This window comes from Schistocerca americana, unplaced genomic scaffold (assembly GCF_021461395.2).
Source record: "Schistocerca americana isolate TAMUIC-IGC-003095 unplaced genomic scaffold, iqSchAmer2.1 HiC_scaffold_309, whole genome shotgun sequence".
NCBI classification, from domain to species: Eukaryota; Metazoa; Arthropoda; class Insecta; order Orthoptera; family Acrididae; genus Schistocerca; species Schistocerca americana.
Genome location: NW_025726026.1, coordinates 50,001 through 72,862, shown reverse-complemented (window position 1 = coordinate 72,862; position 22,862 = coordinate 50,001). Strand labels below are relative to the sequence as shown.

Here is a 22,862-nt window from a genome sequence, read left to right as displayed (position 1 = left end):
AGCCGTCATCGATGTTTAGTTGCTCCACCTTGCGCGCCCACTCCTGATTGCGGTGCGTGTCTACATCGGCCTTGATATGCCGGCACAATCTATTTAATTCGCGCTTTGTGGCTCGATTTCTTGTCCTCTGCCACTCGCGCTGTAGGCGGTTCTTTTGCGCTATAGCCTCCCGGATGTGTCGTGGCAGAGGGTGTGGCCGGCAGTCGATGTTGGCGTCGTCTCTGACAGGCGTGGACGCTGCCGCGGCGTCAACTATCGACTGCCTGATGTGTTGAAGTGCTGCGTCTGCTCCGTGTTCCGCCGCGTCCGGTGTGGCCTCAAGGGAATCGGCGACGGCGTTGCGGAACTCGTCCCAGCTGATGTCTCGTATGTCGAGCCCTCTCCGCTGTCTTGGGAGAGCGTCGGCGTCGAGGTCAAGTATGACCGGTACGTGGTCGGAGGACATCTTTGGCCGCGTACCGGCCGTGACGTGCAGGCGAGCGCCCTTGATGATCATGATATCCAGGATATCCGGGTGGCCCCGGTTCCGTGGATATATTGTCGGTTCATGAGGACCGATGACGACAGCTTCGTGGCGTTCCGCGACATGGAGTAAGCGCCGCCCGCTTGTGTTGGTCGTCCTGCTGTTCCAGACCGCATGCTTCGCGTTGAAGTCTCCCCCCAGTATGATTTTTCCGGGGAGAGCCAGCAACTTGTTGTAGTCTCCCGGTAGGAGCGCTCCTCTAGGCGGTCTGTAGACAGCGACGAACGTTATGGCGCCGTGTGCCGTCTCCACTGATACGGCAGTCGCTTCTGTCGTTGCCAGTTCCGGTATTTGGACGCGGTGGTGTCGTAGCGTCCTCCGTACATACACCGCTGTGCCGCCTCCGTGTGTTGGCCTGTCGTCCCTGTAGCATTCGTAGTTCGCTACGCCGACTCGGACGCCAGGCTTAAGCCACGTTTCGGTGACGAGACATACGTCGATGTTCTCGTCCCGTATAAGCTGCCGGAATTCGCCTGCCTGCTTAAGGAGTCCCTCGGCGTTGAAGACGCAGGCTGTTAAACTCCTTAGCGCTTCAGGCATGATGGCTGCATGGTTGGATGGCGGATGCAACTTTCTGCACCACGGCCAGGAGCTCAGTCATCTGCTGCATCATTGTTTCCATGCAGCTGAGCATCCGTTCCACGCGGGCTTCATTGGCAGCGTTGCCGCCGACAACATGGCGCGCGTTGGTCTCCATTTGTCCGCCATCTTGTCGGGCGCCGACAGTATGGCGGGGCGCCGTGGGACGCCGCCATCTTGGCTCCGGGAAGTCCTTCGGGCTCGCAAGGTTAGGCGCGGCTGCCGGTGGTTGGTCCACTGCGCGTGCCGGCGGGGCCGGGAAGGCTCGCGCTGATTGGTCCGCGACGCGCTGGGTCGCTGCAGGGAGGGGAGCCTGGCGCTGCTGGGGTGCAGCGGCCGGGACTACCTGCCTGCGCGGCAGCGCTGTGGGCGGGGCAACGGCGCTTTGTCCTGCAGATGGGCCAGCTGCCGGCTGGGCTACGGTAGGTGGAGTCTGTCCGCCATTTCTCGCCGATGCGCGCGGAGCGGGGACTCCATTTTGTGGCGCCGCATTGTCTGCGACTTGGCGCGCTTTTGCGGTCGTTGCCCTGCCTCGGCGGCCGCCTCTCCTGTTGTTCCGCTTCTTCCGGGGCTGGGTACTGCGTTGGCGGGAACTCTGCCTTTGTGTTCCTTTGTCTTCGTTCCCGCGCGCGCGATCGGCGAAGTCGAGGAGCACTGGGCAGCCACGGTAACTTGCCACGTGTTTGCCTTGAGCAGAGAATCACAAGGCCCAGCCAGTGTCGCGGGCGGGCGCGGACGGCCGAGAGAGCGGCCGCCACTCTGCACGCCGCCGCGCCGCGCCTCCCGCGCTTGCTACCGCCCAACGTCCGACAGCCTGTGCGGAGCAGCCCCAAACCTGCGCCACAACCGCCCGCGCCTTTCAAACCACCGAGGATGGGGCTACACACAGCCACACCACAGTCGCCAACCAGTCGCCACGGCAGCGCCGCAAACCACGGCCAAACTGCAGCTACCGCGCGCTACAGCCTGGGTCGGCCCGCCGAGAATCGCCGCCCCCGCCCAAATGCCGCCCCCACAGCCCCAGCCGACGACCCGCCACAATGGCCAAACCTTCGGCAAAACTCCCACACCGTCGCCGCGGCAGCCCGGCCAGCGCGGCCGGCGCCACAGCCACACAAGCCGAGGCGTGCGGCGATGACGGCCGTGCAAACGCGCCTCCGCCGCCCCATCGCCTTCCGTCGCCCTCCCGCCGTTTCCCGATCGGCCCGCAGCCGTCGGGCCACATCGCGCGCCGTCCTCCTCCTCTCGCCCGCCAACATTCACAGCCGTTTCTCAACAATTGCCCGCCGCAAACGGACGCCGCCTGCGCAACAGGCGCCGCCGCCCCTCGCCGCTTCCGACCCAACCCCTCGACCGAGGCAAACCGCAATCCGAATCTACAGACCAACCCAATCTGCCGTCAAGCACACACGACAGCCGACCTTACACGTTACGCGTTACACATTACGTTTACACGTCTACGTTAGGTTAGGTTAGGTTAGGTGGACGTGGGTTAGGTTAAGGGGACTTGGGTTAGGTTAAGCGTCAAACTTAGGTTAAGCATTCAAACACGTCAGGCGTCAGAGGTTAGGTTAGGTTAGGTTAGGTTAGGTTAGGTTAGGTTAGGTTAGGTTACACGTTAGGTTAAGGGGTCAGTGCTAGGTTAAGAAGCGTCAAACGTAGGTTAAAAAAGCGTTCAAAAACGTGAGGCGTGAGCCGGACAGCTTACCTTACGTAGACGTTAGGGGCTCACAGGCTGAGCTCACCTCGCCACACCACAGGTTAGGTTCGGTTCGGTTCGCTCGGCTCAGCGTAAAGCGCCGAGGTCAGGGTTACGTTCGTTCACCTTCGGGCGCCACACTTTCGGTTGAAAGGTCGCGACGGGACGACGTCGGCAGGCACGCCGCAAACGAACAAAAACGTACAGACGACGTCGGAAACCGCCGACAGACGGGGGAGCAGCACGACCACGACCAGACACCGAGCGCGAACGAGACACACGCGAACCACCCCCACCGGCCAAAGGGCACCACACAACAACCCAGAGCACCACGTGTCGACACCAGAGCAACCCGCCGCTCACGCGACATGGCTGGCACCGAAGGGCAACCGCCCGCAACTGCGCTTTCCGCGCCGGCCCGGATGCACGTCGTGCTACAACAACACCACTACCGTACACAGCCGCTGTTCACAACATCACTATCAATGGCGCGCCCGCGGCTCGCCGCCGTCGCCGTCGCAGTCGCAGCCCCAACGCCAGCACTTTTGCACCACCATTCACACGCACCGCAACACAGCTCGCCGACACAGCCGAACAAAACAAACACCACACAACAACAGCAACAACGCCGCCGCCTCTACTTGTGCCGGCGACCCACCCCGCCGATGGCGCACCTTTCGCCAGCCGGCAATCGACACACACGCACCCACCCACCGGGGCCCAGTGCAAAAAAAAAAAAAAAAAAAAAAAAAAAAAAAAAAAAACAAAAACACACAAAAACAAAAAAACCAAACAACACAAACGACACGGGAAGCGCACACCGCCACTTCGCGCGCACGCCACCAACCAGTCGTCGTCTCAAAATAACAAACACAAACAAAATAAACTAACAACTAGGGCAACACAAAACAAAAACGCCTCGCACGAACCGCCCACAAAAAGGACAAGCACACGCACAGCCTCTGCTGACGACCACGACGCAGCGGCACGCTGCTCCTGTCCCGCGCCCCGCGCCCCACTCGATTCACAACTCACGCGACACCGTCAACGACGGGCTCGCTTCCCGCAACCTACCACCTTTCCGCCACGACGCACAGCCCCAGCCCCACCCGACGACGCCCGTGGCAACGACTGCACTTTCACCACCGCCTCCCCCTTCCCCCCCAAAACACACACACACACACACAGCCAGCCAAAAACGCACTCGCGACCCACACATGCACGTGCATCGGCACACGCCAACCAGTCAACGTCGACAACCACACGCAAGGCTCGAAACGAAACCGGCGTCCTTCCACGTTGCCATCAAGCTACGCGACACAAGACACAAGGAACCAACACAACAGCCGGCCCCACTAATTCCCACTCTCACGCCGCAAAAAGCACACCGAAACCGCCAAACGCACGCACATTCCCCTTCGCACTGACACCACCGACCGGCTCGCTACCACACACCTCTCGGCAGCCGTTTCACGCCAATTCGCCACACCGCCCACACAGTCGACAAGCGCCCGCCCTGTACGGCACACGCAACGACGCAGCGCAGCAAAGGGCGCCCGCAACACATACCTCTCCGCCGCCCGACGCGCCAACCGCCACACCACACCGCCAGCCACTCGCAAATTGTGCACTGCCACCAGCCACACGTCCAACACGCCGCGCCGCCTCCGGCCACCCGCCAGGGGGCGCTCACGTCCGCGACAACAGCGCGGCCCGCCGGGCCGGGCCGAACCGAACCGAGCCGCCGCTGCTCTGCACTCGGCACGGCCACACCCTGCTGCAGACCGGGCTCGTCCCTCTGTACGCGTCTGCCTGCGCATCAACACAACACGACCTTTTTCTTTTTTTCCTCTCTACCGCCATCCCTTCTTCTCGCGTTTTACTCGTTGTTGCAGCAGCGGCGCACACCTACACATCCACAGCCCCAGCCGAGCCGGCCTCACCTCAGGGCCCGCCGCCAGCGTCTCCTCCTCGGGCACAGGTGCGGTGCTGTGGCCGCCCATCCAACCGCATTGCTGGCCGTCCAGCCACCAGGCGTTCCCACTGCCGCGAGCCACGCCGCGCACCGACCCTGCTGCAGAAAACGAAGCATAGCCAGAGACCGACCGATACACAAAGCAAGCCGTCGCCTCGCCTCTTGTCCTTCCTGCCTTCCTTCCGCCCCCGCCCTTCTCACACCACCGCCTCTCCACTTTCGCCCCCCCCCCCCCTCCTTTTTTTTTTTTTGTTTTCTTCTTTCTTTCTTTCTTTCTTTGGCCCTCTCTCCTTCCCGCCATGGCGGTTACGGCACCGCCTGCAGCGGCAGATTTTTTGCGCCCACACGCCTACTCCTACCACCATTAACCTTGCCCTGCCCTGCCCATCAACGTCGCAGTCGAACCGACGCTTGCCAACACACTGCCCACGTTCCTTTCTCTTTTCGGCCTACGCCCATTACGCGCCGCCGCCACAGCACCTTCCCTTCCCACAACACACCGACGTCATCACACGCACCCAAAACAGGGGCCACGACCGTGTTCCTCGCCCACTCCCATCCCGCACGGTACGCACATTCCCAACTACTACCGCGCACCCTCCCTTTCCAATCTGTGTGTCTCTGTGTCTGTGTCCTGTCCGCGCGTGACGCCTCTCAACATCCGCCGTCCCCCGTCCCGTTTTCGCCCCCATGCCGTCGTCGCGCCGCCTCCTCCCCGTCCACCGCCGCCCCTGTCCGCCCCGCACCACACCATACACCGCTGCTTGTCCCGGCCGTTGCCACCAAAGGCGCCGACCGCAAACGCGCCACGCCGCAGCCCCCGTGCGTCTCGCGCTCGCTTGCATCTCCGTGCCGACGCTGCCTCTCTTCCCACTCGCACTCGACCTCGACAACACAGTCTTTGGCTCCGCCACTGCGTGTTCCGGTGGTACGCACGCTGCACCACGTATGTATTCATTACCAGAGCGATGGCGAGGCATGACAGCATCTCTGTCTGACCAGAGAGTTCTTTATCGCTGCTAGTCGGCGCTTGGACCGCGCCAGACGACAGTAGTTGCACGCACCGGGTCGCCAGGAACAGTTGTTATATATATTGTAGCGCGAGTCGGGAGAGGTAGTAGTCGGTCGACAGTAGTAGCGGGTGGACGGTTGTACTGAGCGGGCGTCGGCGGCGTGCTCTGCTCGTCTCGCGACTCTGGTCACGGTTCGGGACGATGTATAGTATATTGTGTTATAATCAAAAGGTGGTGTGACGCTGCATTGCGCAAATCTGATAACGTATGTTCATTGTACTTATTTTGTTCAACAACAAAAGCCCCACTATTACTTTTTTTCTAAAGTAACTTTTGTCTCTTAACGAAAAACATTCACTTTTTAAAGACTACTTCCTATGGCATTTCCCTCCAAGGAGTGCAATTAATTACCAGCCAGCACTCATTCATTGCACACAGCTGTGTAAGGGGTATCTACAATTGAGGAGCGGATATAAATGCAATTTTTTGTTTTTTTTTGTTTTTTGTTTTGTGTGTGTGTGTGTTGTAACCTCCCAGCAATATTTAAAATAATGGACAATGTTATTTACGGATGCTAATGGACATTGCGCTAATTGTAACCTCGCCCACAATGAGAGGTATTGAAAATGGCAACAAAAATGTGCAATTCGCAATCTGACTCAAATATAAAGTCTTCACACAACATTTACAAAAGTCCGTTCAGTGACAAGAAACTTCAATTAAACCGAAATATCGGTCTTTGGCCCTGTGCAAAACAATCAGAATTAAAAGTCTTACCTCCGAATAAATGGATGTCACATTTCTGCTCTGGTTGTTGCGCAGCGCTTGGAGGAACTGCATTGCAAATAATAATATTCTCTTTCTTTGTGATTTTAGTGACATTTTTCTTCAAAGAAGTGGAACGAACTCTTTAGTTCAATAAAAGATTAAATGTTTGAAAAATGCTTTTGAAATAAAAATTATTATTGGGGAACTTGTTGGAGAATAATTACAATAAATACAATTTCTCATTATCTAACGATTATATCAATTAACAGTATACCTTATTCACCATCTTGACCAGTGTTGCCGACCGCCTACATCACACAACCGCACTCGGCTGCTACTACTGACCGACCGCTCTGCATGACGACTATTAGCGTACTGCACGCGACGACTACTGACAGAGTACAGCCCTCAACTACACAGACTGACTGACTGACTGAGAACCGCTCGCAACACTCGCGCAGTCCAGCGCAAACTCTCTGGTCACAGATGCTACAATGTCTCGCCATCGCTACTATGTTACATACGTGTTTCAGTGTCTTTTTCATTGGGGTAACGATCTTTGGCTCTTTTTATTCTGAATACAGGGCCAAAGGTCAACGGCTGCTGCCCTTATACAATTTATCAGGTTTCATTATGTCTGTTGCAATGTTACATACGGTTCACTCTTTCATTAATATTATCGTTGGGTTTGTTTTGTAGGGACGTTAACATTCTGGCACATTTTTATTATCATCGGACTCTCTGCTATTTGTGCAGGGAGGTTATACCTGGGTCCATTTCCATTTACATTTTAATATTGATAGACTTTTTGTTTTCTTTTTTGTTTCTTGTTGTTTTTCCTTCTTTTTTTTTGTTGTTTTTTTTCTTTTGTTTTGTTTTTCCCGCTCTCACCACCACCGCCGCATCACGCCTTCCGTTTTCTTGGTTTCTTTTCTGTGCTTCAACATCACCGCGCCCCATTTCCACACCACAGCCATCAGCCTCCAAGACGGGCGGGCGCAGTGTGCCATTTCCGGCGCACAAGCACACCCGTACGGTACTCTCCTCGCCCCCACGCCACCAACAACACAGCGACCACGCGGCTTTCAGGCACGGCACGGCACGGCACCGGCGAAATGCGCCGCCCCCGCCCCTCCGCGCATCCGTCCGTCTCGCCACGTTCACTGACAACCACAACACAACACCGCTCCCCTCCCTGGCAACTCACATTGTTTTTCTCCTCCTCTTTTGCACAAACCACAACGCCGAGCACAGGCGCAAGCCACCCACACCGCGCCCCTCCCCGTCCCGTCTTTGGCCGCCGCTCCTCGTTTCCTCGTTTGCCCCCTCCCATCTCCCGAAATGCCATGCCAGCAGCGTTACGCATGCCCCTCCCCTGTCCACACAACACTACCGCCTAACGAACAGCCTTTTCCGGGCCACATGCAGGGCACGCCCACCTCCAAACGCTGCCAATTCACGGACGCACACACACACTCACTTTCTCGACACCTTTCTGTACGGAGGGTGCGTCATCTCGACCGTGACAGAGTGACGGCAACTATCGACGATCCATTTCCCCCCACTGGTAAAACATGTCCACTAACACCTACATACATCATTCAAGTACACAGACAATAGCATACACACAATGGGAGGGCACACGAACATGGACGGCACGGCACTGTCATACACTCTTCCTCAGAACCATATCAACAAACGTTACGTACATCCGGGAAAGCGAAAGCGAACGCGAAAGCGAAAGCGAAAGCAAAGGCAAAGCCCAATGCAGCCGTCAAAGGTAACGTTCACCACGGCAGACACTTGCAGCCGCGCCGCCGTTAAACGCATTTCAGTGCGGCTCCAATACGCCTCCGACACGGGAACGTTCCGTTGCTCTACGAATGCGTTTCTCCCCTTTTTCCCTTCCTCTCTCTTTTGCCCCCCCTCCTTGCACTCTTGCCTCATTCCTCACGTTCTGCCCAGACATTCGACCGATCAACGTCAACCTTTCGTTACCGTTCTCAGCGCGACGGTGTACAACAGTATGACGGGTGTGCCCAAGACTTCGGTTCAGTTGCGTGACGCCGGTCTATCGCGCCGATCGACAGTTACTCAGGGGGCGACGGATCGGACCACGTCACCGACACACAAAACACTTTCAAACAAACAAATACATACCGGATGGACACAGACAAACACGTGTACAGACATTCGCCAAACAAACGACCACCGCCGCCGCCGCCGTCGTCGTCTAGCGTGCATCTTGAATGACGACATCGGTGTGCGTGCGTCGTACGCAATCAGTCAGACACGGCTATCAAACATCAGAGTCGAATGGTACATCATCGTGCGTGTCGCCGTACACGTACAGTACAATACAACAACAATGCGTCTTAATGGCACGTTCATTTCAACGTCACTCACACACCTCCACGCTGCAGTTACGTCGCACCATTGTCAAACTCGGCGTACAGCAAAGGGAATAGTGGGCGGCAAAAAAACAAAACAAAAACATTTCACATTTCACCCTCGCCATGTATGATGTGCAAAAAAACAAACCCGCAAACGGCCGTCGTTACGGTGACACAAAAGTCGCCGATCGCACTGTCCCCCCTCGCAGACGGGTAACACACACACACACCCCAACAACACCAATGGGTCAAAAACCACGCCAACGAGGCGTGCCACCATTCCACGCCACGGCGACCAACCTCGTGGCCGTACCCCGCGCAACACGCTTTGACGCGCCCCCCCACCCACAATCAAAATGCACACATACATCACAGCCGTCCACACACACAAACAACAACAACAATTCCGCCCTTCCCGCAAAAGGCAAGTTGGTGGCCCTGAAAAGGGCCGTTTTGCCGCTCTCGCAACGGAGGAGCCTTCTCCATCCTTCCTTCCATTCCAGAGCCACCTCCTTACTTGGAGCTCGTGTACTTGGTCACCGCCTTCGTGCCCTCGCTCACGGCGTGCTTGGCCAGCTCGCCAGGCAGCAACAGCCGCACAGCGGTCTGGATCTCGCGGGACGTGATGGTCGAGCGCTTGTTGTAGTGCGCCAGGCGAGAAGCCTCGGCCGCAATGCGCTCGAAAATGTCGTTCACGAAGCTGTTCATGATGCTCATCGCCTTCGACGAGATGCCCGTGTCAGGGTGCACCTGCTTCAGCACCTTGTAGATGTAGATGGCATAGCTCTCCTTCCTCTTGCGCTTCTTCTTCTTGTCGCCCTTCGAAATGTTCTTCTGCGCCTTGCCAGCCTTCTTGGCGGCCTTCCCGCTAGTCTTGGGCGGCATCTCGAACCAACGTACGGCAGCAGCAACACCAGTAGCAAGCGCTCCGCTCTAGTCAGCGTCTCCCCACACAGTTTTTTTTTTTTTTTTTTTTTTTTTTTTTTTTTTTTTTTTTTTTTTAACTTTCATTCCTCCACCGGAAGGGTGGGGCGGGCTCATGGAGGGCTTAATGCCGCTTTGGAGCCTTATCTTATTCTTATGTTATTCTGTTGTGGCACTTTTTATTTCATAGTTTGGGTAGTTTTGTTCAAATTTTCTATTTTCTATTCCTGTATGTATATATATATATATATATATTAGTATTTTGCTATATTATTATTTTGTTAGCAGGTTTGTTGGATTTGGGGACTATACACAGCCCTGACATTTGCCTTACAGCTGAGGGAAACCCCATAAAACCTCAGCCAGGGTTGGGTGTCATTCCTGTTTCTTTCTGTCTCTTAATTAGTCTTGCATGATGTGGAACTGCAGGTGCTCTGGGAGTAGTTTTCCTGTTGTAACTGTTTCTAAATCCTTGTGTTTTCCGGGGTGAATTTGTTCTGTTGCTATTGCGGCGATTTGTGGTGGGTAAGGGTACTTGTAGCGTGGTAGATTGAGGTGGAATGGCGGTTTGATGATTATGTCTTTTATTGTCTCGTTCGTGATTAGTCTATTGTCACCGTATGTAGCTATCTGTTTTATTAATCGTTCTTCCATTGAGTCTGTATCGAGGGTTGTGTGCAGTGTTGCCGTTCTTTCTCTTGGTTTTCTTGCTAGTGTCCTTAGCATTCTTCTATCTGTGGATTTAATTCGGTTACATTGTGTTACATTTCCGCACCATGCTATTCCTGCATACTCTAGTATTGGTCTGACGTACATTTTATATATATGTAGCACTATTGGTGTTGCTGCACCTCCGTTTCTATGTTGTAGTAGTTTGATTTTGGCAAGTTTTGTGCTGGCTATTCCTATTTTTTGTGTTGTGTTGGTCTTCCAATTGAGTAGGTTATCAATCTCTAGTCCCAGGTATTTGGCTGTCTTCTTTGGTTCTACTTTTTGTCCCCAGAGTGTTATTTCAATGTCTTCTGGGTTTTGTTGTGTAAGCTGTGTGAGATTTCTGTGGTGGATTATTAGTAGCTGCGATTTGGTCGGGTTTGGCCTAATTCTCCATGTAGACATCCATTTTTCTATTGATTTAATGTATCTGTTGGTTTTCTTTGATAACATTTCGGTTGTTGGGGCGTGGCACCAGAACGCTGTGTCATCAGCATATAGGGCAAGTTCTTCATTTAGCCCAACTGGCTTTGGTATATCTGATGTATATATATTATATAAGAGTGGCGATATGATTGCCCCTTGTGGCACTCCTGCCAGTGGTCTGAGCGTCTCTGATAGTTTGTCCCCTACTTTTACTTTTATGTCCCTTTCTGTAATGATGTTTTTTATTAATTTTACTATTTCTAATGGTATGTCGTTTTTAATTAGTTTGTGTATGAGCCCTAAGTGCCATACTTTATCGAAGGCTCTCTCTATGTCGAGCAGCAGCGCTGCTACTACATTTCCTGTATTTATGGCTTCGGTGCTGTTGCTGATAAGGCGGAAAATTGGGTCTATTGTACTTTTATTCTTCCTAAATCCGCTTTGCTCTTTAGGTAGAATTTGTCGCTTTTCTGCAAACTTTTGTATTCTATTAGTGAGTATTGATTCGAAGGTTTTGCCTATTACTGGCAGTAATGTTATAGGTCGGTATGACTTTGGGTCATGTTTTGGTTTTAGGGGCTTCGGCAGCATCTTAACTTGTGCATCTTTCCACTGTTGTGGCGTTTTCTGCAGTCTGAGTACGGCGTTGAATAGGTTTTTGAGTGGTGGTATGATTATTTCCTGTGGTATCTGCCTTAGGTGGTGTCGTGTGATGCCATCCGCGCCGGGTGCCGTTACTTTCCCGCATGCTATTGCTGTTTCAATTTCCTTTGATGTGATGTCTTGTATGAGTGTCGTTTGATCTTCGTCATATACAATGTTTTGCGGCTCCTCTAGTGTTCTTGTTGTTTCGGTTTCTATTGTTTTTTCTGTTTCTTCGTTAAACCTCTCGTCTTGGGGATGTGTGTATATTTCCTTAAGTACTTTCATAAATTCATTGGCTTTCTTCTCTTCGCATTGTATAATATCGCCGTTTATTATTAGTGGTGGGTCTTGGTTTTGCTTTTCGTGTGTAATGCGTTTAAATTTTTTCCAAAAGTCTGCTGGGTTTTTTGGATCTAGTTTCTGAATCTTGTTGTTGAGGGTTCTGGCTCTGTGTTGTCTCAGTAAGAATTTAACCTGATCATTTAGTCGGTTCCACTGGTTTTTTATTGTTGGGTCACGGTTTTCTTTGAATTGCGTATATACTTTTCGTTTTTGTTTTATAAGTTCGAGTATATTTGCCGGAATCCTTTCGCCTCCTTCTATAACTCTTCGTGTTGGGGCGCTGGTTTCGATGGCATCACTGATTACTGTCTTGATGTGGTCGTTCAGTTTCTCCATTTCCTCCAGGTTTCTGATCTGTTCGTGTGTTGTCCTTATGTTTTCTTTGATGTAGGTAATGTATTTATTTTTGTCTATGTTTTTTCTGTCTTTGTATGTTTTTGTTGTCGGTTTCATTCTTTCTGGGTTTATAGCTGTGGTGGTCGTTAGGAGTGGGAGGTGGTCGCTTCCTATGCTGTCTCCGATGTCTACGTCTCCTATGTGTCTAGCTAAGTCTGTTGTGTGTAGTATGTGGTCTGGTGTCGAGTCTCCTGTGTGGTTTATGAACGTGGGCTTGGTGTTATGCATTTTCAGAATGTGTGGATTTTCTTCTAGCAGTTCTTCCAGTTGTCTTCCGTTTCTATTTGTCCGTTTGTCTCCAAAGTTAATTGATCTTGCGTTGAAGTCTCCTAGAATTATGCTGGGCCCTAAGTTACTGATGTGTTTTAGTAGATCCTTTGGGATTTCTTCTGTAGGGGGGACATATATAACTGCGATGTGGATTGCTTTGAACGACTTGGCTGCTACTTTTATTACTATTGCTTTGTGCTTGTCGAAGCATCTTGGCAGTTCAACCTCGGCGGTCGCTAACTTTTTGTCATGTACTATGGCTATTCCGCCATGTGCCCATCCTCTGTGTCTCGCCTCGGTCACGTCATCTTTGCGGTAGCATGTGTAGTCTAGTATGTTTATTGGGGCTTGCCCCACCCTAGTTTCTGTCATCCCCAGTAGTTGGATCTTTTCTCGCTTGATTAATTGTTCGATTAGTGGCTTTTTGGTGTTGCAGCCATTCGCATTTACGAACCCTATTCTGGTACCCATCCTATTGGTGCTAGCGAACTTGCTGTTTTTCTGTTTGTTTGTTATCTCCCCCTACAGTGTCTCGGTTGCTCTCTGTATGGGAGATACTGAAATGAATGCGGTTCCACGCTTGAGATACATTCATTTCTCGTCTAAAAAAGGTCTTGGAGATGTCTTTCATGGCGGTTACAACGAGTTGCTTTCGGTCAGGGAGTATGTTTATAAGTGCCATCGTTGTCGCTCGGAGGAAGTCCTCACACACTACCATTTGTATTTTTTGCTTATCGTCTGTTGTTTCACCCATCGGTTCATCTGTGCAGACGATCTTGGCTGTGGCTTCTATTGACACTGGTGTTTTTGGTCGTTTTGGGCATTTGATGTCCGTTGATAGATGTTGTCCGCCACAGTTGACACAGGTTGGTTTATTTATGTCTTTCTGGCAATTTGCTATGGTGTGTGGCCCTCCGCATCTGTTGCAAAGTGGTTTGCTTTTGCAATTATCGGTAGTGTGTTCAAATGTGTGGCACTTTGCACACTGAGCCGGTTGTGGTGGTGGTACATGGGACTGTTCTACTGGATGGAATTTGTGGAAGATTCTAAAATGGTTGTTGAGCAGGTTGTCTACTGTTGTTTTGTTTCGGGTTATGACCCTTATTTTTTGTATAGGTTTCCCATATTCTCTCGAGGTTATTCTTTTTACTTTCGTGGCACCCGCCGCCAGCCGCCGCCGCACCTTTACCAGCTCGCCCTGTTGCGGCCGCCGACCAATGGGGCGCGCGCGCAACCGGCCGCCGCACCCGAGCCCATAAAGCACCCCCACCCCGGCTGCGCCGGCACGCACTCCGCTGCTCGACTCGCTGCCGCTCGCACCGGTCGTTTTCGTTTCCGTTTCGTGTGCACCGTCGCTAGCCCATCGCCATGTCCGGACGCGGAAAGGGAGGCAAAGTCAAGGGCAAGTCAAAGTCCCGCTCAAGCAGGGCTGGGCTCCAGTTCCCGGTCGGCAGAATCCACCGCCTCCTGCGCAAGGGAAACTACGCAGAGCGCGTCGGCGCCGGGGCGCCCGTCTACCTCGCCGCCGTCATGGAGTACCTCGCGGCTGAGGTGCTCGAGCTGGCCGGAAACGCGGCCCGCGACAACAAGAAGACGCGCATCATCCCGCGCCACCTGCAGCTTGCCATCCGCAACGACGAGGAGCTCAACAAGCTCCTGTCGGGCGTCACCATCGCACAGGGTGGTGTCCTGCCCAACATCCAGGCCGTCCTGCTGCCAAAGAAGACCGAGAAGAAGGCCTAAAGGAGGCCAGGCAATCGCAGCCGCCGCGTGCTCCCCTGCACGCAACGCGCTTTGCCGGCTCGGCCCACAACAATCGGCCCTTTTCAGGGCCACCACACAAACCTACGTCCAAAGCAAAATTTCAGTCGTCCTCGCCGCACCTTGTTTTGTTTTAACTTTGCACCGTCACAGCACAGCCGCCGCCGGCGCACGTCCGCCATCTTGTCGTCCACACAGCCCGTGTGGCCCAAAACACACACACACACACACACACATTTTGCACGGTCGCAGTCGCCTTCCAAACCGACAACGGCAGCAATAATGACCATTGTTAAAGGGAGGCGTGTCGACACACCGCCCTCCACTCCCGCGCGCAACGGCCGTCGACACGAACGAAACAGCTGATCCGGCCGCCTATGCCCACACGCCTTGCCTCGGAAACCCCAACGCCGCCGCCGCAAACAAACACACAGAGCCAAACCACGCAAGCAAATAATCACCGCCTCTCGCACAACAACACACAGCCCGCCATCTCCGTCGCGATCGATACAAAGACACACAATAACAAACACACAAACGAAGCAGCTCCACACACAGCCAGCCACATGACACGTTTCCTTTCCTTCTCCCCTCCCAGTCACATCACGTCGCTCAAACGGAAAGAAAGAAAGAAACAAACAAACAACACAGCGCACACACGCAGCAACAACAACACAGACTCTTTCGCACTTTTCAACTTCCGAACAGTGTGGTGGCCCTGAAAAGGGCCGTTTTCTAGTCTCTCCCACCCACAAGCACGGCCGCGGGAAGGCCAGCGCCCGCTGCGACGCAGCCTAACCGCCGAAACCGTACAGGGTGCGCCCCTGCCTCTTCAGGGCGTACACCACGTCCATGGCCGTCACAGTCTTGCGCTTGGCGTGCTCAGTGTACGTCACCGCGTCGCGGATCACGTTCTCCAGGAACACCTTCAGCACCCCGCGGGTCTCCTCGTAGATCAGACCAGAGATGCGCTTCACGCCGCCCCTGTGAGCCAGGCGGCGGATGGCGGGCTTCGTGATGCCCTGGATGTTGTCGCGCAACACCTTGCGGTGCCGCTTGGCGCCACCCTTGCCGAGCCCCTTTCCTCCCTTGCCGCGGCCTGTCATCCTTCCTTCCTCGGGCAAAGCAAAACGTGCACAAACAGCAGCTGCAGCGGCTGGCGAGTCGGCTACGGTCTGCGCCCAGCGCGCCCGCCGCCCCCCTATATAGACTCTGGCCCGCCCTCCCCCCACCACGCGCAACCGAGGGCATATAAGCGCAGCACGGAGGCGCGCGGGCCCGTTGTCAAGGCAGCACCGGACGCCGCGCCGCACCTAACCTCCACGCACGCCGCTCCGCTACCGCTACCGCTACCGCTACCGCCATGGCCCGCACAAAGCAAACGGCCCGCAAGTCCACCGGCGGAAAGGCGCCGCGCAAACAGCTCGCCACCAAGGCGGCGAGGAAGAGCGCGCCCGCCACCGGAGGCGTCAAGAAGCCCCACCGCTACAGGCCGGGCACCGTCGCCCTGCGAGAAATCAGGCGCTACCAGAAGAGCACAGAGCTGCTCATCCGCAAGCTGCCATTCCAGCGCCTAGTGCGCGAGATCGCCCAGGACTTCAAGACCGACCTGCGCTTCCAGAGCTCCGCAGTCATGGCCCTGCAGGAGGCCAGCGAGGCCTACCTCGTCGGCCTCTTCGAAGACACCAACCTGTGCGCAATCCACGCCAAGCGCGTCACCATCATGCCCAAGGACATCCAGCTCGCGCGCCGCATCCGCGGCGAGCGCGCCTAAACCGCGCCGCGGCACCGCACCGCACCGCACCGCACAAACAAAAACGGCCCTTTTCAGGGCCACTAACATCTCTCCGTCGCGAGCAAACTTTGTCGGTCGCCTGCCTCTCGCCCCGCAACCCAAAAACAAAAAAAAACCACCACTTCCCGTCCGTCCGCCACACCCGCTCACTCTGCCTGCCTGCTAGCAGCGCGCAACAATCACACATCATCCCTCCCCGGCGCTCAAAGCGCACAATACCCAACGGCCGACGTCACACCGCACGGGTGGCTGGCCGGCCGCCGCTTTCGTTTCGAAAACAAAAAAAACCCGCACTCCACTCCGACGGCCAACGGCCAGGCAGGCGCGCGCGCTCGCTCGCTCTACGCGCCACCGAAATCCCCGCCGACTCCTTCCACATCTCAACGTGCCCCCCGTTGCAAAACATAACACACACACACACACACACACACAAAGGAACAAAACAAAACAAAGACCAGACACGACTCGACAAGACAGACATCCGAGACGAACGAACGCAGGCAAGCCAACCAACGTATTCAAACAAAACAACGTGACAGAAAAACCAACCGTCGGCCGCCGCCACAAACACGGCGACAATCAACCACGACAACAACAACAACAACACCGCTTACCGCTACCGCCGCCCACACCCGCCACCGACCCCCGCAATCCAACCACCACGGCACGCAAACAGCATCCCCACGGGCATACAGAAACGCCAGACAGACACCCACACCAAACGCAACACGACAATCAAAACCTTCCCCGACGTGCTTTGATGGCCCTGAGAAGGGCCGTTTTGGGCCGCGCGTCTCTTGCGCGCCACTAGACGACGACGGGGGGTGGGGACGACGGAGTCAAGCGCCAAACCCTTCCTTTCTCCCATCTCTTTCTCCTCTACTCTACTTCTTCTTCTTGGGCGAAGCCTTCGCCTTAGACGGCGTCGTCGCCTTCTTCGGGCGCGGCGCCTTCGGCTTCTTCGTCGGAACCTTGGCGGCCTTCTTCGCCTTCGACGGCGACTTGGCCTTGGCCGGCTTGGCCGCAGCCGCCTTCTTCGCACCCGCGGGCGCGGCCGACGCCGCAGACGCCTTCTTGGCGGCGCCCGCCTTCCGACCGGTCGCCGCCTTCACGCCACCAGCCTTCTTTGCGCCGGCCGCACGGGCGCCCTTCTTCTCCTTGCTGGCCGGAGCGGCGCGCTTCTTCTTGGCACCGCCAGCACGAGCCTTGCCGCCCTCGGCCGCCCCCCCGCCGCCGGCGCCGGCAAGCTTGAACGAGCCGGACGCGCCCTTCCCCTTCGTCTGCACCAGCTCGCCCGCCACGACGGCCGACTTGAGGTACTTCTTGATAAACGGCGCCAGCTTCTCCGCGTCCAGCTTGTAGTGCGCGGCTATGTACTTCTTGATCGCCTGCAGCGACGACCCGCCGCGCTCCTTCAGACTCTTGATGGCGGCCGTCACCATCTCAGAGGTGCGCGGGTGCGCAGGCTTGGCGCGCGGCTTCTTCGCAGACGACGCAGACTTGGCCTTCTTCGTAGTGCCGGTGGCGGCGGGTGCCGCAGCAGTCTCGTTCGTAGCCGCCTGATCTGCCATTTCGACGACGCGCGTAACACACAGCGAGAGCGAGCGGGACGGCAGGCAGGCACGCAAGCACAGCACAGCAGCAGAGCAGAGAATCACAAGGCCCAGCCAGTGTCGCGGGCGGGCGCGGACGGCCGAGAGAGCGGCCGCCACTCTGCGCGCCGCCGCGCCGCGCCTCCCGCGCTTGCTACCGCCCAACGTCCGACAGCCTGTGCGGAGCAGCCCCAAACCTGCGCCACAACCGCCCGCGCCTTTCAAACCACCGAGGATGGGGCTACACACAGCCACACCACAGTCGCCAACCAGTCGCCACGGCAGCGCCGCAAACCACGGCCAAACTGCAGCTACCGCGCGCTACAGCCTGGGTCGGCCCGCCGAGAATCGCCGCCCCCGCCCAAATGCCGCCCCCACAGCCCCAGCCGACGACCCGCCACAATGGCCAAACCTTCGGCAAAACTCCCACACCGTCGCCGCGGCAGCCCGGCCAGCGCGGCCGGCGCCACAGCCACACAAGCCGAGGCGTGCGGCGATGACGGCCGTGCAAACGCGCCTCCGCCGCCCCATCGCCTTCCGTCGCCCTCCCGCCGTTTCCCGATCGGCCCGCAGCCGTCGGGCCACATCGCGCGCCGTCCTCCTCCTCTCGCCCGCCAACATTCACAGCCGTTTCTCAACAATTGCCCGCCGCAAACGGACGCCGCCTGCGCAACAGGCGCCGCCGCCCCTCGCCGCTTCCGACCCAACCCCTCGACCGAGGCAAACCGCAATCCGAATCTACAGACCAACCCAATCTGCCGTCAAGCACACACGACAGCCGACCTTACACGTTACGCGTTACACATTACGTTTACACGTCTACGTTAGGTTAGGTTAGGTTAGGTGGACGTGGGTTAGGTTAAGGGGACTTGGGTTAGGTTAAGCGTCAAACTTAGGTTAAGCATTCAAACACGTCAGGCGTCAGAGGTTAGGTTAGGTTAGGTTAGGTTAGGTTAGGTTAGGTTAGGTTAGGTTACACGTTAGGTTAAGGGGTCAGTGCTAGGTTAAGAAGCGTCAAACGTAGGTTAAAAAAGCGTTCAAAAACGTGAGGCGTGAGCCGGACAGCTTACCTTACGTAGACGTTAGGGGCTCACAGGCTGAGCTCACCTCGCCACACCACAGGTTAGGTTCGGTTCGGTTCGCTCGGCTCAGCGTAAAGCGCCGAGGTCAGGGTTACGTTCGTTCACCTTCGGGCGCCACACTTTCGGTTGAAAGGTCGCGACGGGACGACGTCGGCAGGCACGCCGCAAACGAACAAAAACGTACAGACGACGTCGGAAACCGCCGACAGACGGGGGAGCAGCACGACCACGACCAGACACCGAGCGCGAACGAGACACACGCGAACCACCCCCACCGGCCAAAGGGCACCACACAACAACCCAGAGCACCACGTGTCGACACCAGAGCAACCCGCCGCTCACGCGACATGGCTGGCACCGAAGGGCAACCGCCCGCAACTGCGCTTTCCGCGCCGGCCCGGATGCACGTCGTGCTACAACAACACCACTACCGTACACAGCCGCTGTTCACAACATCACTATCAATGGCGCGCCCGCGGCTCGCCGCCGTCGCCGTCGCAGTCGCAGCCCCAACGCCAGCACTTTTGCACCACCATTCACACGCACCGCAACACAGCTCGCCGACACAGCCGAACAAAACAAACACCACACAACAACAGCAACAACGCCGCCGCCTCTACTTGTGCCGGCGACCCACCCCGCCGATGGCGCACCTTTCGCCAGCCGGCAATCGACACACACGCACCCACCCACCGGGGCCCAGTGCAAAAAAAAAAAAAAAAAAAAAAAAAAAAAAAAACAAAAACACACAAAAACAAAAAAACCAAACAACACAAACGACACGGGAAGCGCACACCGCCACTTCGCGCGCACGCCACCAACCAGTCGTCGTCTCAAAATAACAAACACAAACAAAATAAACTAACAACTAGGGCAACACAAAACAAAAACGCCTCGCACGAACCGCCCACAAAAAGGACAAGCACACGCACAGCCTCTGCTGACGACCACGACGCAGCGGCACGCTGCTCCTGTCCCGCGCCCCGCGCCCCACTCGATTCACAACTCACGCGACACCGTCAACGACGGGCTCGCTTCCCGCAACCTACCACCTTTCCGCCACGACGCACAGCCCCAGCCCCACCCGACGACGCCCGTGGCAACGACTGCACTTTCACCACCGCCTCCCCCTTCCCCCCCAAAACACACACACACACACACACAGCCAGCCAAAAACGCACTCGCGACCCACACATGCACGTGCATCGGCACACGCCAACCAGTCAACGTCGACAACCACACGCAAGGCTCGAAACGAAACCGGCGTCCTTCCACGTTGCCATCAAGCTACGCGACACAAGACACAAGGAACCAACACAACAGCCGGCCCCACTAATTCCCACTCTCACGCCGCAAAAAGCACACCGAAACCGCCAAACGCACGCACATTCCCCTTCGCACTGACACCACCGACCGGCTCGCTACCACACACCTCTCGGCAGCCGTTTCACGCCAATTCGCCACACCGCCCACACAGTCGACAAGCGCCCGCCCTGTACGGCACACGCAACGACGCAGCGCAGCAAAGGGCGCCCGCAACACATACCTCTCCGCTGCCCGACGCGCCAACCGCCACACCACACCGCCAGCCACTCGCAAATTGTGCACTGCCACCAGCCACACGTCCAACACGCCGCGCCGCCTCCGGCCACCCGCCAGGGGGCGCTCACGTCCGCGACAACAGCGCGGCCCGCCGGGCCGGGCCGAACCGAACCGAGCCGCCGCTGCTCTGCACTCGGCACGGCCACACCCTGCTGCAGACCGGGCTCGTCCCTCTGTACGCGTCTGCCTGCGCATCAACACAACACGACCTTTTTCTTTTTTTCCTCTCTACCGCCATCCCTTCTTCTCGCGTTTTACTCGTTGTTGCAGCAGCGGCGCACACCTACACATCCACAGCCCCAGCCGAGCCGGCCTCACCTCAGGGCCCGCCGCCAGCGTCTCCTCCTCGGGCACAGGTGCGGTGCTGTGGCCGCCCATCCAACCGCATTGCTGGCCGTCCAGCCACCAGGCGTTCCCACTGCCGCGAGCCACGCCGCGCACCGACCCTGCTGCAGAAAACGAAGCATAGCCAGAGACCGACCGATACACAAAGCAAGCCGTCGCCTCGCCTCTTGTCCTTCCTGCCTTCCTTCCGCCCCCGCCCTTCTCACACCACCGCCTCTCCACTTTCGCCCCCCCCCCCTCCTTTTTTTTTTTTTGTTTTCTTCTTTCTTTCTTTCTTTCTTTGGCCCTCTCTCCTTCCCGCCATGGCGGTTACGGCACCGCCTGCAGCGGCAGATTTTTTGCGCCCACACGCCTACTCCTACCACCATTAACCTTGCCCTGCCCTGCCCATCAACGTCGCAGTCGAACCGACGCTTGCCAACACACTGCCCACGTTCCTTTCTCTTTTCGGCCTACGCCCATTACGCGCCGCCGCCACAGCACCTTCCCTTCCCACAACACACCGACGTCATCACACGCACCCAAAACAGGGGCCACGACCGTGTTCCTCGCCCACTCCCATCCCGCACGGTACGCACATTCCCAACTACTACCGCGCACCCTCCCTTTCCAATCTGTGTGTCTCTGTGTCTGTGTCCTGTCCGCGCGTGACGCCTCTCAACATCCGCCGTCCCCCGTCCCGTTTTCGCCCCCATGCCGTCGTCGCGCCGCCTCCTCCCCGTCCACCGCCGCCCCTGTCCGCCCCGCACCACACCATACACCGCTGCTTGTCCCGGCCGTTGCCACCAAAGGCGCCGACCGCAAACGCGCCACGCCGCAGCCCCCGTGCGTCTCGCGCTCGCTTGCATCTCCGTGCCGACGCTGCCTCTCTTCCCACTCGCACTCGACCTCGACAACACAGTCTTTGGCTCCGCCACTGCGTGTTCCGGTGGTACGCACGCTGCACCACGTATGTATTCATTACCAGAGCGATGGCGAGGCATGACAGCATCTCTGTCTGACCAGAGAGTTCTTTATCGCTGCTAGTCGGCGCTTGGACCGCGCCAGACGACAGTAGTTGCACGCACCGGGTCGCCAGGAACAGTTGTTATATATATTGTAGCGCGAGTCGGGAGAGGTAGTAGTCGGTCGACAGTAGTAGCGGGTGGACGGTTGTACTGAGCGGGCGTCGGCGGCGTGCTCTGCTCGTCTCGCGACTCTGGTCACGGTTCGGGACGATGTATAGTATATTGTGTTATAATCAAAAGGTGGTGTGACGCTGCATTGCGCAAATCTGATAACGTATGTTCATTGTACTTATTTTGTTCAACAACAAAAGCCCCACTATTACTTTTTTTCTAAAGTAACTTTTGTCTCTTAACGAAAAACATTCACTTTTTAAAGACTACTTCCTATGGCATTTCCCTCCAAGGAGTGCAATTAATTACCAGCCAGCACTCATTCATTGCACACAGCTGTGTAAGGGGTATCTACAATTGAGGAGCGGATATAAATGCAATTTTTTGTTTTTTTTTGTTTTTTGTTTTGTGTGTGTGTGTGTTGTAACCTCCCAGCAATATTTAAAATAATGGACAATGTTATTTACGGATGCTAATGGACATTGCGCTAATTGTAACCTCGCCCACAATGAGAGGTATTGAAAATGGCAACAAAAATGTGCAATTCGCAATCTGACTCAAATATAAAGTCTTCACACAACATTTACAAAAGTCCGTTCAGTGACAAGAAACTTCAATTAAACCGAAATATCGGTCTTTGGCCCTGTGCAAAACAATCAGAATTAAAAGTCTTACCTCCGAATAAATGGATGTCACATTTCTGCTCTGGTTGTTGCGCAGCGCTTGGAGGAACTGCATTGCAAATAATAATATTCTCTTTCTTTGTGATTTTAGTGACATTTTTCTTCAAAGAAGTGGAACGAACTCTTTAGTTCAATAAAAGATTAAATGTTTGAAAAATGCTTTTGAAATAAAAATTATTATTGGGGAACTTGTTGGAGAATAATTACAATAAATACAATT

General features: G+C 55.7%; 1 protein-coding gene across 1 annotated transcript in view; it reads right to left on the bottom strand.

Moving 5' to 3' along the window:
• Window positions 1-1,055: 1,055 nt before the first annotated feature.
• The window catches only part of LOC124579504 (actin cytoskeleton-regulatory complex protein PAN1-like), a 32,645-nt gene continuing 10,838 nt past the window's right edge, over window positions 1,056-22,862 (bottom strand). The window contains exon 3 of the mRNA XM_047131244.1: window positions 1,056-1,465. Within this exon, the coding sequence (XP_046987200.1) occupies window positions 1,056-1,465 (410 nt within the window). The remainder of the gene's footprint in view (window positions 1,466-22,862) is intronic.